Source organism: Telmatherina bonti, assembly GCF_933228915.1.
Source record: "Telmatherina bonti genome assembly, chromosome: 7".
Lineage (NCBI taxonomy): Eukaryota > Metazoa > Chordata > Actinopteri > Atheriniformes > Telmatherinidae > Telmatherina > Telmatherina bonti.
In genome coordinates, this window is record NC_136625.1 from 29,718,980 (window position 1) to 29,733,728 (window position 14,749).

The window sequence follows — 14,749 nt, forward strand, 5'->3', positions numbered from 1 at the left end:
TGTGTTCAGCCTTGGTAATCACATATGGTGATAAGCATCTGTAAAGTTAGAATCACTGCTTTAGAAAGAGAAAGTTGCATTTTTAGATCAGATCCTGTTATGTGGCCCTGCAATGGACTGGTGGCCTGTCCATTGTGTACCCTGCCTCTTCCCTGATGTTTGCTGGGACAGGCTTCCATATGACCCTTATTTGGACTAAGCGCTATGGAGAATGAATGAATGAATGAATGAATACTGTTATGTGTCATTGGATTTTGTCAAATTTTGAAAGCACAAGTGAAATAGTAAAATCTGCTGTGAGATTATAAAGGGATAAGGAACTCTTCACAAATTACCAATTGCAAAAGTCCAGAAATGAGGCTTTATTTACATAAATATATTTTCTTACACCAAAATTAACTGTAATATAACAAGGATTCATGGTTACTTGACAAATTGTCTCCTATTGTCTGTAATGAGCAGACAGAAACCAGTGTAACCCTTGAGTCACATGTTTTTTTGTTTTGAATGCTTTAACAGGTCAATCAGGTAAAACTGGGGTAGGTAATTTTGGGGAGCTAGCAAGATTTAAAAGTAGCATCCTGTCTTGGCTCCTCCCCCTCTGGTTTTGCTTCTTCTGTGTCTTTTTTATTCGCAGCTTTTTCTACTAACGATTTTCTCTTTCTCAGCTGATGAGCAGGAGGAGCCAAAAAAAACCAAGTCGGGAATCCTGAATTTTCTCAGCCATGTTTGCCTACCGAGTTTCTTCTTCCCTACTTTGTATTTTCATCCTAACATGCTATTTATACACTGCTCAAAAAAACAAAACAAAACAAAAAAAAAAAAAAGGGAACAGCCAAACAACACAATGTAACACTAAGTCAACCACACTTCTGTGAAATTGAACTGTCTGCTTAGGAAGCAACACTGATTGACAATCAATTTCACATGCTGTTGTGCAAATGGAATAGACAACAAGTGAAAATTATAGGAAATTGGCAAGACACACCCAATAAAGGAGTGATTCTGCAGGTGGTGACCACAGACCACTTCTCAGTTCCGATGCTTTCTGGCTGATGTTTTAGTCACTTTTGAACGCTGGCGGTACTTTCACCCTAGTGGTAGCATGAGATGGATGACTTTTTGCTTCTTTTCCACTTGTGCTCTGTTATGTACATGCTCACAATAGCAGTTAACACATTTTGCATGTATTGCAAGGAACACACAAAAAAAAAAGAAGCTAATACAAAGAGAACTTAGTCAGGGTACTAGCGCAGACTAGCAGCTGGTCCAGGAGCCAATAAAACTGGTAATTAATTATGGGACTAACCTGCCAGAACCAGGTTTCTGACAGGTTGTATCATGCTAAAAAAAAATAAATGGATGGATGGATTTGAAAGAAGAGAACTATTAACAATCACTGTGAAGGAGTCTGCCATTATTGCATATACAGAAATTAATCCCTATAAAGGGCAAAAAAATTACCTTAAATGCTCTTTGACTTCCTGTTATGATTTTTATCCATTTCCCTTTAGATTTTCTCATTTGACATGCTCATCTGTGGCTTACCTGCCATTGCATTGCAAGTTTGCCATATTCTCAAGGTTTCAATGAGAGCCTTTTTCACAAATGAATTTTTTTTTTTTTTTTTTTGTCTTGATCAGCATTTAAGCAGGCAAAATGGATTTTCTGGATGCTCTATTCTGCTGGGCAAATTTACTCTGCCAAGGGAAGCATCATAGATATAATGCTCCCCTTGATATTCTGGATTTTAATTTTTTATTTTTCTATTTATTTTGCATAATTGTTTGTATTACAAAGTTTGTATTGCTGGACCGGATCGGAGAGGACAGAAGAGGGACAGAAAGAGAATCGAAAAGAAGAGAAAACAGAAAACACCTTGTAGAGAGAAAAAGAGAGAAAGGAAAAAAAAGATTGAAAAAGAGAACAACCTACATACATTTGCGTGTATATAAGCACACCTACACACCCACTTATATATGCACACATCCATACACCTATACATACTGGAGTCATGTTCCCCCTGCGGGAGGACGAAGCCATCAACTATCAGGAAAACCCAGAGCTCACAAGCTAAGTTAGACACAGGAATAAAACCAGCTGTTGTTAGTAAATGAACCTGCAGGCGACTCAGTGACTGTGTCACATGCAGAACATACAGAGTGGAACGTGTTCAGAGAAGAGTGATCATGCCAATGTGGCCCCGCCCACACGCAGGCAAGAGGAAGGCCCGGAGAACTTCGAGGCTCGAGCAGCTGGCGGCCGTCCCCAAGCACAGATCCCAACCACCCCGCTGCGGAGCCAGCTACGCATCCACTCAGGAGGTGGCAGAGGGGGGGCCCAAGCAGAGCCCCCCACGGTCAGGGGGAACAGGGGGAACAGGCCCCAGCAGGCCCGGACCGGCAAAGCCCGGATCCGCCGCCCACTGGCCACCCAGGGCAGACAGAGTGCGGGCCCCAGGACCCCAAGAGCCCGAAGGCAACCTCCCCACCCCCGTAGGCAGAAGGTACAGCCCACGTCAGTGGAGAGCCAGGACACCCAGACCGCTACTGAATGGTAGCCAGGCCGCGCTTCCTGGGCACCAAGGCCCTTTCACCTCTCCCACACTCTCATACACACACACACACACTCACATATGTGCGCACACAGTCCCTTCCTACACACACACACACACACTATCTATCCTGTTGCTTACAGACACCCCATCTCGCACTCCCCCTCTCTTCTGCCCCCACCCCATTCACACGCACACCCCATAACATCCCGCCTCACACGCTCCCCTCGACACACCCTCACACTCATCACGCACCTCCTACTCAGTCCCCCATCCACACACACACTTCTGCTTTACACTCAACCCACCCCAGTTCCCCTTATACACTGTCCCCCTATACATGCCCATACTCTGACCCCATCCCTTCACCTCACTCCACCTCTATACACCCACACACACCCCATCACATACTCCACTCTACACACATTCATACCCCCTAACCCCCTTTCCATCCGGCCTCATATTCCTTATACACAAGCACACTACATCATACACGCATATATCTCATTGTGTCCTCCCTAACATACCCCTTCCCATACCCCAGCCATCCTCATCCGCGTCCCATTGCCCACCCACTTAACTGAATTATTTCCCCCCCCCACCCACCCACAAACACACACAACTTCACCCGTTCGCTCACAGTCACCCTCCTCTCTCCTTCCCAGCATGCCCCGAGTGCGAATGAATCATTCTAACTCTACAACATCTCAGGTAATAACATAATAAATCCCACTTTTGACAGGTTATTTCCTTCTGCAAAGTCCATTTTATTAATTCTGATTCATAGAAGCATCTTTAGAAAATATACTTATTTTGAGGCCAATAAAATCAGATTAAAACGACTTACTGATTTAAATACTCCTGACGAGATGGGAGAGCTAAGTTCATGGTAAGACATTTCTCAGTCATCACTGTCAGCATACACCAAAAGCATACTTACAAAGACAGTTATCAAATTAAGTATCACAAATAAAAACATGATTGTTTACTGGTTAAGTTACCACGATGGTTAGTGCAGTTTCATATTTATTATCTACATCTCACTAGAATAAATACAGTACAAACTCACTTTTAGTAGTCACAGATTGTCAATAAAAGATTGTTGGGGGATGAAAAGATGGATTTCATTATAAATGATCTGTTCATAAGCATACTGGAGAGAGAACTACTGTGTGTTTTTATGAAACCGTATGCATGAGAAAATCAGAGTAAGTGCAAGCAGTTAAAAAAGGGGAAAAAAATGTGTACAATACATGCATTTTCAGCAACAAATGGATTAAAAGAAGAAAAAAGAAGCTGTTGTTGAATCCCTTATCAGCTGAGTCCATACAGCTTTAAAAGCTTGTCTCGCTCCAGTCCTCTGTGTTCCAGTCTTTTCTTCCCAGCAGTCTCCTCCCGGTCCTCAGGTAACGTCATAATGCATCTCTGTTACCAAGCTGAGGGCTTTCGTAACCTACAGAAGGAAAAGTAATGTAAGCGCAGCACTGTCCTCATGAAATGATAATGTTAACACTGGATCCAATGTAAAAACTCAGGAGTCTAAAGGAATAAAACATATTGAATAAATACAGGTTTAAAGTTCAGTCTCTCAGCTTTAATATGCAACAATCTGTCTCTTCAGGGGCTCAAACTTAAACAGGTCAAATGAAACCATTAATAAGATGTACTGGGGCTTGAATACTCTCCAGGCAATGATGGCCCAACATCTGAATGAGTTTCTAACTTCCTGATGCTTCGCCAGGCTTTACGCTGCAGCTGCATTCACTTAGCCAAACGATTCTCAAATGAACCATCTGACCAGACAACTGGAGAATATTCAGCACCTTTAATTTTACTGTTTAGCTTCAATCTCCATCTGTATTGTGAAACGCTATCTCAACAATCCTACTTTGGTATAATGTCTAAATCTGAACAAAAAGTTTATCCTGTCATGTGAGGTTTGGGAGAAGCTGCTCTTGATTTCTGACAATGTCCTTCCTTGTTTGAAGCACTTCATCAAAACGTAGGCAGCATTTCTTTAAAGAGCCCCTTAGAGTAGCATGTCCTAATTTCCTGGACATCTTTCTGTTGGTCTCTAGTCGTCACTGACTTTCTGGAGTAAACTTGAGCTCTAAGTTCTAGCTGATCCGATCCTCATAAGCATAAGGTGGGTGGGGGGTTGAGTTGCACCAGGAAGAGAGGTGGAACCACAAAGTTGCGTTATAATTAAGGAAAGGAGAAATGCTCCCTTAGTACATTTCCACTGAAACATGAACTGTAAACTACATTAACAAGATTTTTTTAATAATATATCTCATTTACAATTAAGTTTATATAATATTATGAGATCATCAAGCTCCATCTTTGGCCATGGTTGTCCTGCTTCTACTTGTCTGAGTTTATCATGAAAAAGATGTGGTACATTATTCCATAGTTACACCGATGACACTCAGATTTACCTGCCTTCGTACCATGACACCTCAGTTTAAATAAAACCTCGCTAAGGGAGCTTCTTAGAAAGAAAAAAAGAAGTGAGATGGCCTGAAACTTTCTGAATTCTAACAAGGATAAAACTGAAAATAATAAGTCAGTGTTGGAATGGCAGGCTATGAACAAACATCCACGCATGTGAGAGCACACCACCCCTGTACATGCTTCCCTTCACTGGCTCTCTGAAAACTTTTGGAAACACTGTTTTTTTGTTTGCTTTATTATTGCTGACTAATAAGACACTTTCTGGCTTCTTATAACCACATTTACCTTCCAGATCAATCAGATCTGCGTATCAGCCGCTTTTACTTCTGGAATAGAAGTGGGATGAACCTGGACTAAGATAGTCAATTTGTTGATGCAGCTCCAAAATGACCTTAAATCCTAATTAGATGCCAATTATTTTGTCTTCATTTTTATTTATTTTGTAGTTTTGGTGAATAATTTTCATATTTTATTAAAGTTTTTGCTTTTTATGTCAATATTTCTGATGTCTTCATTGACTTTCAACATGCAGCATTTTGGTAAACAAGCAGTTATTCACAATAAAAGTGACTTGAATAAAAACCACTTTGTTTGGCGCTGTAGGCGTTAAACTTCCTCGTAGCAGATGTCCTAAATATGCAGCTCCATATTCCAGAAATAATTGCAAGTGTTTTTGCAGTGCCGTTCGTGCCTGTTGAATTCCATGTCTTTTGGGATTTCTCATTTACTAAACTCAGAGCAGAAAGTGATGATGAATCATCTCAAGCTGGTTGACAATTATCACAATAATGGAAACAAATAAGGAACCGGCTCCATTTAAAGCATAAATACGCATTTTAAAAATATTAAAAAAAAGGTCTCATCTAATTGCTCTTATTCAGGCAGTATTGGATCCAGGGAAATAGGCTAATTATGTCTTTGAATGACATCTTATGATCGCTTCTTTCATCATCCATTTATCAAATGGTTGCACATGCATGGCCTCAATATGTAGGGTATGACTCATCCATGAACAATATCATAAAAATGACTGTGCAAACATAAAAAAGCAAGAACTATTTCGAACATTTTGCACAGCCGTAATCAATACTTAAGAGCTTTTACCCACTTTTTCTGACTGCTCAGCCGTCATACCACACATATTAGGAGGAAGTGAAACAGATACATACTCCTGGTCCCTGCAGGGTAGTCCAGAGATCTGTTTCTGTACTGGGGGAAACAGGGCTTTTTCACAGGGAATCTGTGATCTGAAGACCTGTCCAGATCGTAGGGGATGTCCTGTTCCATGCCTGAGGGGAAATGGCACGAGACATACACAGGGTGGGGTGTGGAAACTCAAAAAGGGAATACAACAGTCATACGGTACACAGCCGGGGGAGAGCATCAAAGAACAGACTCCTGCTGATTTTACTTAGGGAAAAATAACAAGGCGTGATGCTATTGTTAGGAATTGTGAACAAATGCAGCAAGGTGAGCATTTGTTTCCATGGGTTACAGCACATGCCAGCTGTCTACTCTTTACTACAATAACACAAATGAAGAACAGCAGGGATGCAGAAACAAACAGCGTTAGATGTGCGGTACCTATGTCAAAGGAATTGGACTTCCTGGAGTGATGCAACGTGGCTGGAAGTCCGTTACGACCTCCCTCCTCATCTTCAGCTGGAATGGATGGAACATAATCATCATTCATCTTTGTCTGCCCTTCTCCATTCAATAACATCTCTAACACGGTTTGTTGGGTAGATATTTGGTCATTTATCTCAGATCTGAGCTCTGAACAGACTCTTTGAAAAGAGAGAAAATCCATCTGGAAGTTTGTTAGAATTAAATGATCTCGTACGTCACAATTTCCATCCACTATCAAATCAGATCATTAGAGTACCGGGAGACATGGGAGCTGGATCGGCTGCCTCTGATCCAGGCTTCACAGATGCTACTGGACTCCCTTCCTCAGTCTCGTTGTCTTCACGGATTGGCAGAGCAGGATGCAGACCCCTCTGGTCATTGGTTTGTACTTCTGCTGTGACAGATGAGGCTTTGGGAGAAGTCTTGGTCTTTTCCGGAGAGATCTTGTCTCTGGAGAGGTCTGTGCTGGGCTGACGAAGGAGCACAGTCGGTGGTTATGTGACATCAAAATAGATTTTCTTTTCTTTCATTACACCCAGTAAACACACCTTTTTGGGAATGAGGGGACGCTGCCCCTCCGGTCCTCGGCCTCTCTGCTTCTCCTCATGCATTCTTTCGCTTTGGTCTTCTGCCTCCAGCCTTCCTGCCTCCTCTGGTAACACGAAAAGCACAGTAAAACACGCTCAATCATTCATCAGAACTTTGTAGAGAATTTTAAAGTAAACAAGGCCTGAAGCAGGAATGCCAGCCGCGTGTAGGGGTGCACATTTTATGTGCACTTGGAAATATAAACCTAGGCAAAAAAATAAAAACATGGCTAAAAAGAATCAAAGTCTACTACAAAACACCAATAGTTGTACTTTGCAGTGCTGATGTATGTCTGGATTGTGTGCTATCTGCAGCTTTAAAGAGACAAACATGCATTGTTACCTAGTCACATGTTTACAAGTAAATACCTGATTTTCTTGTGTATCTATGTTTTAATTATCCGCTCAATGAAGAGATTTTTATATCAACTTTTAGACTCAAAACAGATAACTACTTTTGATATCTTGCTGCTGTGCACATCTCTTAATCCTCTCCGAGTCTGTCCACAGTCTGGACCACTGTGTTATGCCCATTAAAAAGTCCAGATTTTAAGCAAACAGTAACTCTTAACAACCTCCCTCTCTGAAGGCAAACTCCCAGCAGGGCCAGCATACCTTAGGGACTAAACCACCATTAAAGTTCTTATTAGATTAATTAAATCCTTTAAAGTTTTTAACAGGCTTTTAAAATAACTTTTAAGCAGGTTTACTGGACTTGATAAATAAAAACAAAACTTGGCTGTGATTCTGAATTTCTTTGCTTGGCAATTATTTTTAATGCACTGGCGTGTGTGGAAAGTTATTAACTGGATGAATATGGATTTGTTTTATTTGAATCACTTGAATTGGCTTTAATTAATTATATGTGTAAAATGTCTTGACATGACTGTTGTGAATTAGCACCATATTTATCCATACGGTTATAATAGAGCAGTTATCCTCATTAGGAACAGATGTCCTATGTTTACAGTCTAAAGAAATACTTGTAAATGCCTTTAGACGATCTAGAGCATCGCTGCTCCAGACCACTTTAAAAGGTACAAACAGGTCTGGCAGCTTGGAAGCAACATATAGAGAAATGAGGAATGGCTTTTAACACAAATGTGTCAAATGTCACAGAAGTGTAGTTGCAGTACCTAAACTCTCCTGCAGGTGTCTCTGCCTCATCGCAGCCAGACTGGGCTTGGTGCTCTGTGGAGGGGGCTCTGGCCTGCCGCTGCCACTACTTTGCATGTCCTCCTCCATCTCAGTCCGTGGGTCTGTCAGAGGAACGATCCTCTCTTGTCTGCCTGTCTCCATCTGCTGCTTTAAGGACGCCACATGGCCATTACTCCGGGTATCTGTTGGGGCATCTGAAATGCCCATCAGTTTGTCAGCGTCGTTGTCAGATGCTTTAACATCACTGGTGCTGCTGCCATCAGAGTCCTCTATTTCTGCCCCAATACAGCTGTACACCATGCTGACCAGATCTGTGGACTGGATAAACACAAAAGCCATACATGCAATTAATTAAAATGATTATTAGATGAAAGCTTCATCATAAAGTCAATTTCTGTTGTGGATTCAAATATACCATCCTATGAGAAACCTCATCTTGCATGGCATGTTGTTAAAAAATATCAGTCATCACTGAGGATCTGTGGAAACTACTTAGAAGAGACAAGATTCACCAAAACATACGTGGTTCCCAGAATGTGTGAGATTTAAAATTGATTATATAGTCCTATATGTCAGACAGGCTGTACCAATGCAAGACAGGAAAAGGCTGGGAGCAGCATGTGGTGGACTCAGCATGCAGCTCTCCTCCGTGTCATTTCATATGAGAACAGGAACTGAGAAAAAGATGCTCATAATTAGAAATCCAGAATCTGAAATAGACTGGAAGAAGATCACGACCTCTTTGAAATACTTCATTTTGCTTTTGTTTTCACAGGGCTTCGAGATGCGGATTCATGCTGTCAGATTTGTCTCATATCATGGTAATGAAACAGGTTATTTAACTCTGTTCCTGAAGCCTGTTGGTGCTCTATTGCATTGCACAATAATAAAATGCTTCACAAAGATATGTGTGAAATTGAGCACACAGTTTACGCTGTCAGCGTTAACCTTTTCTCAGTCTGCTGAAACTGTCCTCAGACAACCTCGTCAGGACACAGTCAGCTTTCTCCCTACTTGTTTCTGGCACTAATAGATACTTGAAGATATTGAAAGGAAGAATGTCACTCTTATGATTTTCATTCTAAAAACAGATGCCTCTTGATTGCTGCGATGGACTGGTGACCTGTCCAGGCTGTACCCTGCCTTGCACCCAGTGATTTCTCCAGCTTCCCCGCAACTCTTGATTGGACTATACGATTAAGAAAATGGATAGATGGATGCCTCTTGATTGTAAAAGTTGTGAATTATCGAATTAAAGAATGCAATCAGACCACATGCTAAGTTTAAATCTGACTAGTGTTTTTTATAAAGTTGTATCTGGATATGTGCGGATACTGTATGTCTTCCTCCAGACAACTCCATGTCTCTGTGGTGAGTTCTCAAAAAGCTTATTTGGATGTAACATGGAAGCTCCTATAATCTTACAGATGCTGGATGTACTTTAGAATCACCATATCAGAAATCAGGACTGCACCAACATGAACATTTTAGCTGATACTGATATTAACATTGTTGTAGTATTTATCAATATCTTTTTATTTTTTGGTAGTGTTAGCAGTGTCTAGATGGGGTTTTTTCAGAAGACACATCAGTCTGGTTGTGTTAAATGAGTTGAGCTGGCATCCTCCTCATATTATTTACACTTTGTATCCTGCTTTTCGAATGTCTTTGGGCACTGTGAAAAATAAGCACACTGCTTACGTTGCCTCTTCAGTTAAAAACCCCCACAGTGCTGCGCTGCATTACTATCATGGTTTTTGGTGCTAAAAGGGCAACAAACTGTCAGAACCCTGCTTCATGAAAATGGACAAAATCAGCAGAGAAAATATTCATCGATGAATCGTCAGCAAGCTTTCCAGGAGAGTCACTTCAACACTGCAATCATTTTCATTTTTGGTGGTCCTGAGGGAGCACAGGGTAACTTTGTTGTCAATGTATCCTAAAACTTGTTGCATTGACTCAGTAGTTTCCAAACTAGGGGGGCGGGCTCCCCAGCAAGGCTAAATAAAACTTGGGAGTTTTGGCACTGAACAAATTTGTAAAAGCACTAATGATGAGTGATGATAAATCAACATCATGCAGCATATCTGCTCCTGCTTGAACAGGTAATGGTCAAGTTAAAGTAATAATCAATGATGGGTAAGGAAGAGACCACTGTCTGTAGCATGTATCAAAATATTACATTCTAATATTATGAAGTATGAAGCAAAAACAAGTTACAATGGAAATAAACCATAACATAAACTATCATATCTAACAGAGTTGTGATACTAAAACAACATCCGTCTCAAACTCGGCTCACCTGAAGAAGTTTGAAGACATTCCTGGTTTAAAACGTTTCACACTAAAGCAGAAGAATGGATCATAACACTGACACTTTAACTAGTCACTAAACAAAGGATGCATTTCTTAGTATATTTCTTTGGTTCATGTGACGAGACGGAGGGGCGGGGCTTGACATTGTCGTCGTTGATGAAAGGGGGGCCCTGCCGAAAAAGTTTGGAAACACTGCATTAACTGAATCGCAACAATCTTGAACCCAATTTTTCTTTTAAATTATTCATTTTAAAGTCAGTCTTCTGAAGGCAGATGAATCTCCATGACAGGGATGTGTCACTAGATCTCAAAGAGCCACTGTCCTGCAGGTTGAAAAGGTTTCCCTGCCTCTGCTCACCTGATTTAAATTAAATGACTCCCTCTTATAGCTTATCAAGTTCTGCACAAGCCGGTCCATGATCCAGTCACTTCAAATGAGCTGTGTTGAAACAGCAAAACTTGCAAGACAGTGGCTGGAATGGGGAAATCCCTGATCTAGAGTGTCCGTGGCTTCATGTAATCACCGTGACAGTAAAAGACACACTGTACCTGTCTTTGGGTGAGACATGGGGGGCTAGCAGCCCTCGTCCCATGAACAGGTAAACCTGGAGTTAGCCTGGGTGATGGCATGGCCCCGTTGGACCCAGAAACGGAGCTCTCTGGCCTTACAATGTCTTTCGGATGCTGGATCATCGAGTAGACGTTCTCTGAGGCGCAGCTAGAAGAGATGGAAGAAAGACCTCAGAATTATCATGTCTGTCTAGAGAGAGAGGTGATCAGTCAGCTTGTGATCAAACTGACCTACATAATTTACATAGACTAAACATCAACAATCCCTTTTTCCTTTCAGTTTCAAAACGCTGCATTTAATGGAAAATGAAAAGTCAGATGTTGTCTCACTTCCCACACACTGCGCTGCTGTTACAAGAAGAAAAAAAAACAGAAAGAAGAGGGCAGCCAAGTAGAGGCAGCAAAGCAACAAAATCTCTTTGACAGAGAAGCATCAATCTGCAGGTGAAACATCAGAAAACCCAGTCAACTGTTTTTGAAAGGATAAATTCATCATGACTGGCCTTCAAATGTCATTTCTTTTTATTTTTGACTGCTGTAAAACTCGGCCTCGAGTAATGCGTTTTTCTGCACAGTGAGTTTTTCTGTGATTTTTTTTTTCCAAAGCTGTTGCTTCATGATCAAATTTTCCAAAGTGTTTTATGTTCTATCAGTGATTTTATTCAAAATATGTCTACCAATCAACAGTCTTACATTACTGATAATACTGTTGGTTAAAGAAAAAACAACCTATTAGCAACCTAAATATTACCTCTCCTCCCTTCACACAGATCCTTGTGCCGCTTCACTTACTCTGAGTCCTGATTAGAGATGGTGGAGTTTCGGTTCTTGCGGAAGCCGGAGAAAATCGACAACACGCTGCGCCTTTTCTTCCTCCTCAGTGACTGGGTCTGATGAAGGGATGACAACTGACTGAAAGGGAAGAAGAAGAGAAAGAAGGATGAGATTATGGAACAAGAACACAACTTTTTATTTATTTTTTGTGGGAGTGATTTTTTATGTTCTGCAAAAGCCATTATCAGCAGACTGGTCTGTGTTAGACCGCGCTGCATTTCCAAACATTTTATTCTCATCTGCTTGTTAAAAGGTTTCCTGCCTTGGTGATTTTTCTGTTCTTTTGTACTGCTGTGAGCAGGACACACACATTGTTATGGCACTTGCAGCCCTTGGAGGGTTGTCTAATGTTTTCAAGTAAAAAAAAAAAAAAAAAAGCACTGCTCAGGTCTGAGTAACAAATTTCTCAGCCATTTATTATGACCTTAAAACTGCAGTAATATCAATGCTGCTCATGTACTAAAGAACAATGGGAAGCAAAATGTCAAGACATCACATTACTATCGTGGCTATAAGGTGTTGGATGGACTGACAATTAATGCCAGTGATGTCATAGATACCAAATTGATCAGGGGTTTTCTAATCTGTTCAATTGTGAAATCTGCTTCTGACAAACTTGACTTTCCCTTATAGGGCGTTGCATTTAGGTTAAATACATGAGGCCTTTTTTTATGTTTCTGAATAGAAATCCCAGTTCAAGTTAAGGTAATTTACATCATGGATGGCAAACACTTCTGATACACATAACTAAAGTAGCTCAAATATAATGGTGATCAGGAATCTAACTTCCACCTTCCACCTGCATTTCCTAAAGGTACATAAAACAAAAGCTTCAATAAGACCATATTGATGCACGAATAACTTTGACAGCCTGAATAGTGATACAACACAAATACCTAAATTTCTTGTTCCATATTTGCTGAAAACCCTTGTTGAGCAGTTCAGTTGTTTCGCTTTAGGGCCTCAATGCTGCCATTTTTCCTAAGTTTCATAACAAATAGTTTTGTTATGAAAGAAATTTAGTTTTCATTTGCAATACAAAACAAATATGTAATCTCATTTTAATTTAATGACATCAAAAAACAAAACTCCAGCTGTTTACGGATAAAAAGATTAGCATTGGTATGGCTAGCAAGTTAAAAATGATAACATTTTACACATTTTGGAAGTGCAATGTTGATATCATCGTACACCTTTCTGATGAGTGTAAATTTCATTTGTATACACCATTAAACTGATACTTTGTCTCTTCAATCATATGAAAGGCCAAGTAAGACCTTAGCAACCAAATGTTCCACTATGGTTACTGGTCGGTTGCTAACTGTATCACTGGACTTGTAGTGTTCTGTGTATTTTGAAGGCAATGTCTTTGTTTATTAGCTTGTTTTAATATACAAAAACATTTCAAAATGAAACCTGTAAGAAAAATTCAAAGAACAAAGACTCAAAAACCAAGACAACATGCTAAAACATGCTACTCTGTCGAGCTAACAGGAAGTGCATTCATATATAATCTGTGATCGATTCATGATAATCTGTGGTGGTCCTGTTCCATCGTGACTATTTTGACTTAAAACTACGTGTACAATTTTGAGCTTTGGAAAACATAGTACAGTAAGTAACCAAAGACATTAATTTATCCATTGGACTTTAATTATATTTGAATTTTACCAAAAATAAATAATGTCGTGCTTTCTGAAAACTTGTCAAAATTAATTGTTTTGAATATTATAACATACATATTTTCATTACAAAAATATTAGCCAATTTCCTTTATGGTACACAGTATTTACATCTGGATTCAATGCTTCTGTTTTGCTACTGATAATGTGCCTTCATGACATGAAAATGACACTTTTTTCATAGCCACTGTGTAGCTTAATTTAGTTATAAATTTATATGCTGAACAGCAAGAGTAAAGATAATTTAATTGGTTAATTATATGCTGAAAATTGCAGTTAGTGAATAACAGAGCTGCAAATTATCCTTGCTTTCAGTGCAAATGGTACCCTGTTACTGATCTGCTGCCCATGCGCTTCAGGAGCATGCAGCTTATTCCTCTCAGATGAAACTTGACAGAGTACATTTTCAAAGTAAAATTGCAAAGACTTTAAAAGCCTCATCATACACAACTCATAATAGCATCAAAAGAGTCTAGAACTGTGGAGACATCCAAGTGTGCCTGTGATCTATAGGCCCTGAAGCAGCCCTGCATCAAAAACAGGCATGATCCTTTTATGGCTACCGCAGCGTGGTGGGCTCAGGAACACTTCAAGAAATCAATGTGAACACAGACAAACTGTTTCACCCACAGTTTCAAATTCAGGTGCTACTAAACGAAACAAGATATGGACTGTCCAGCCGGTTAGAAAGCTGCATCTCTGATGGTATGTGGTTACATTAGTACCTGTGGAACTGACTACACATCTAGAAAAAGGCACCATAAATGCTAAAGAGTGTTTCACAATATAGCTCCCAATCCAGATGATGTTTTTTCTCCAAGAAGATCTTGTGTTTTTTAGCAAATTACATATCGAATCCATTGCAACAGCATGATTTGGAGTAGAAGAGTCCGGGGGTCCAACTGTCCTGCCTGACGTGCAGACCTTTTGCCAACTGAACACACTGAAACACAAACATGGCAAGG

The 14,749-nt window shown here is 40.3% G+C and overlaps 1 protein-coding gene across 1 annotated transcript in view; it reads right to left on the reverse strand.

Annotated features, from left to right (window-relative positions):
* Positions 1 to 3,966: 3,966 nt before the first annotated feature.
* Positions 3,967 to 14,749, reverse strand: part of carmil3 (capping protein regulator and myosin 1 linker 3) — a gene marked incomplete at its 3' end in the record, with an annotated part of 98,157 nt that continues 87,374 nt past the window's right edge. Inside the window, exons 33-40 of the mRNA XM_079243146.1 lie at positions 12,061 to 12,180; positions 11,248 to 11,416; positions 8,361 to 8,700; positions 7,186 to 7,289; positions 6,894 to 7,107; positions 6,593 to 6,670; positions 6,178 to 6,297; positions 3,967 to 4,007 (exon numbers count right to left, since the gene is read on the reverse strand). Of these exons, the coding sequence (XP_079099272.1) occupies positions 3,967 to 4,007; positions 6,178 to 6,297; positions 6,593 to 6,670; positions 6,894 to 7,107; positions 7,186 to 7,289; positions 8,361 to 8,700; positions 11,248 to 11,416; positions 12,061 to 12,180 (1,186 nt within the window). The remainder of the gene's footprint in view (positions 4,008 to 6,177; positions 6,298 to 6,592; positions 6,671 to 6,893; positions 7,108 to 7,185; positions 7,290 to 8,360; positions 8,701 to 11,247; positions 11,417 to 12,060; positions 12,181 to 14,749) is intronic.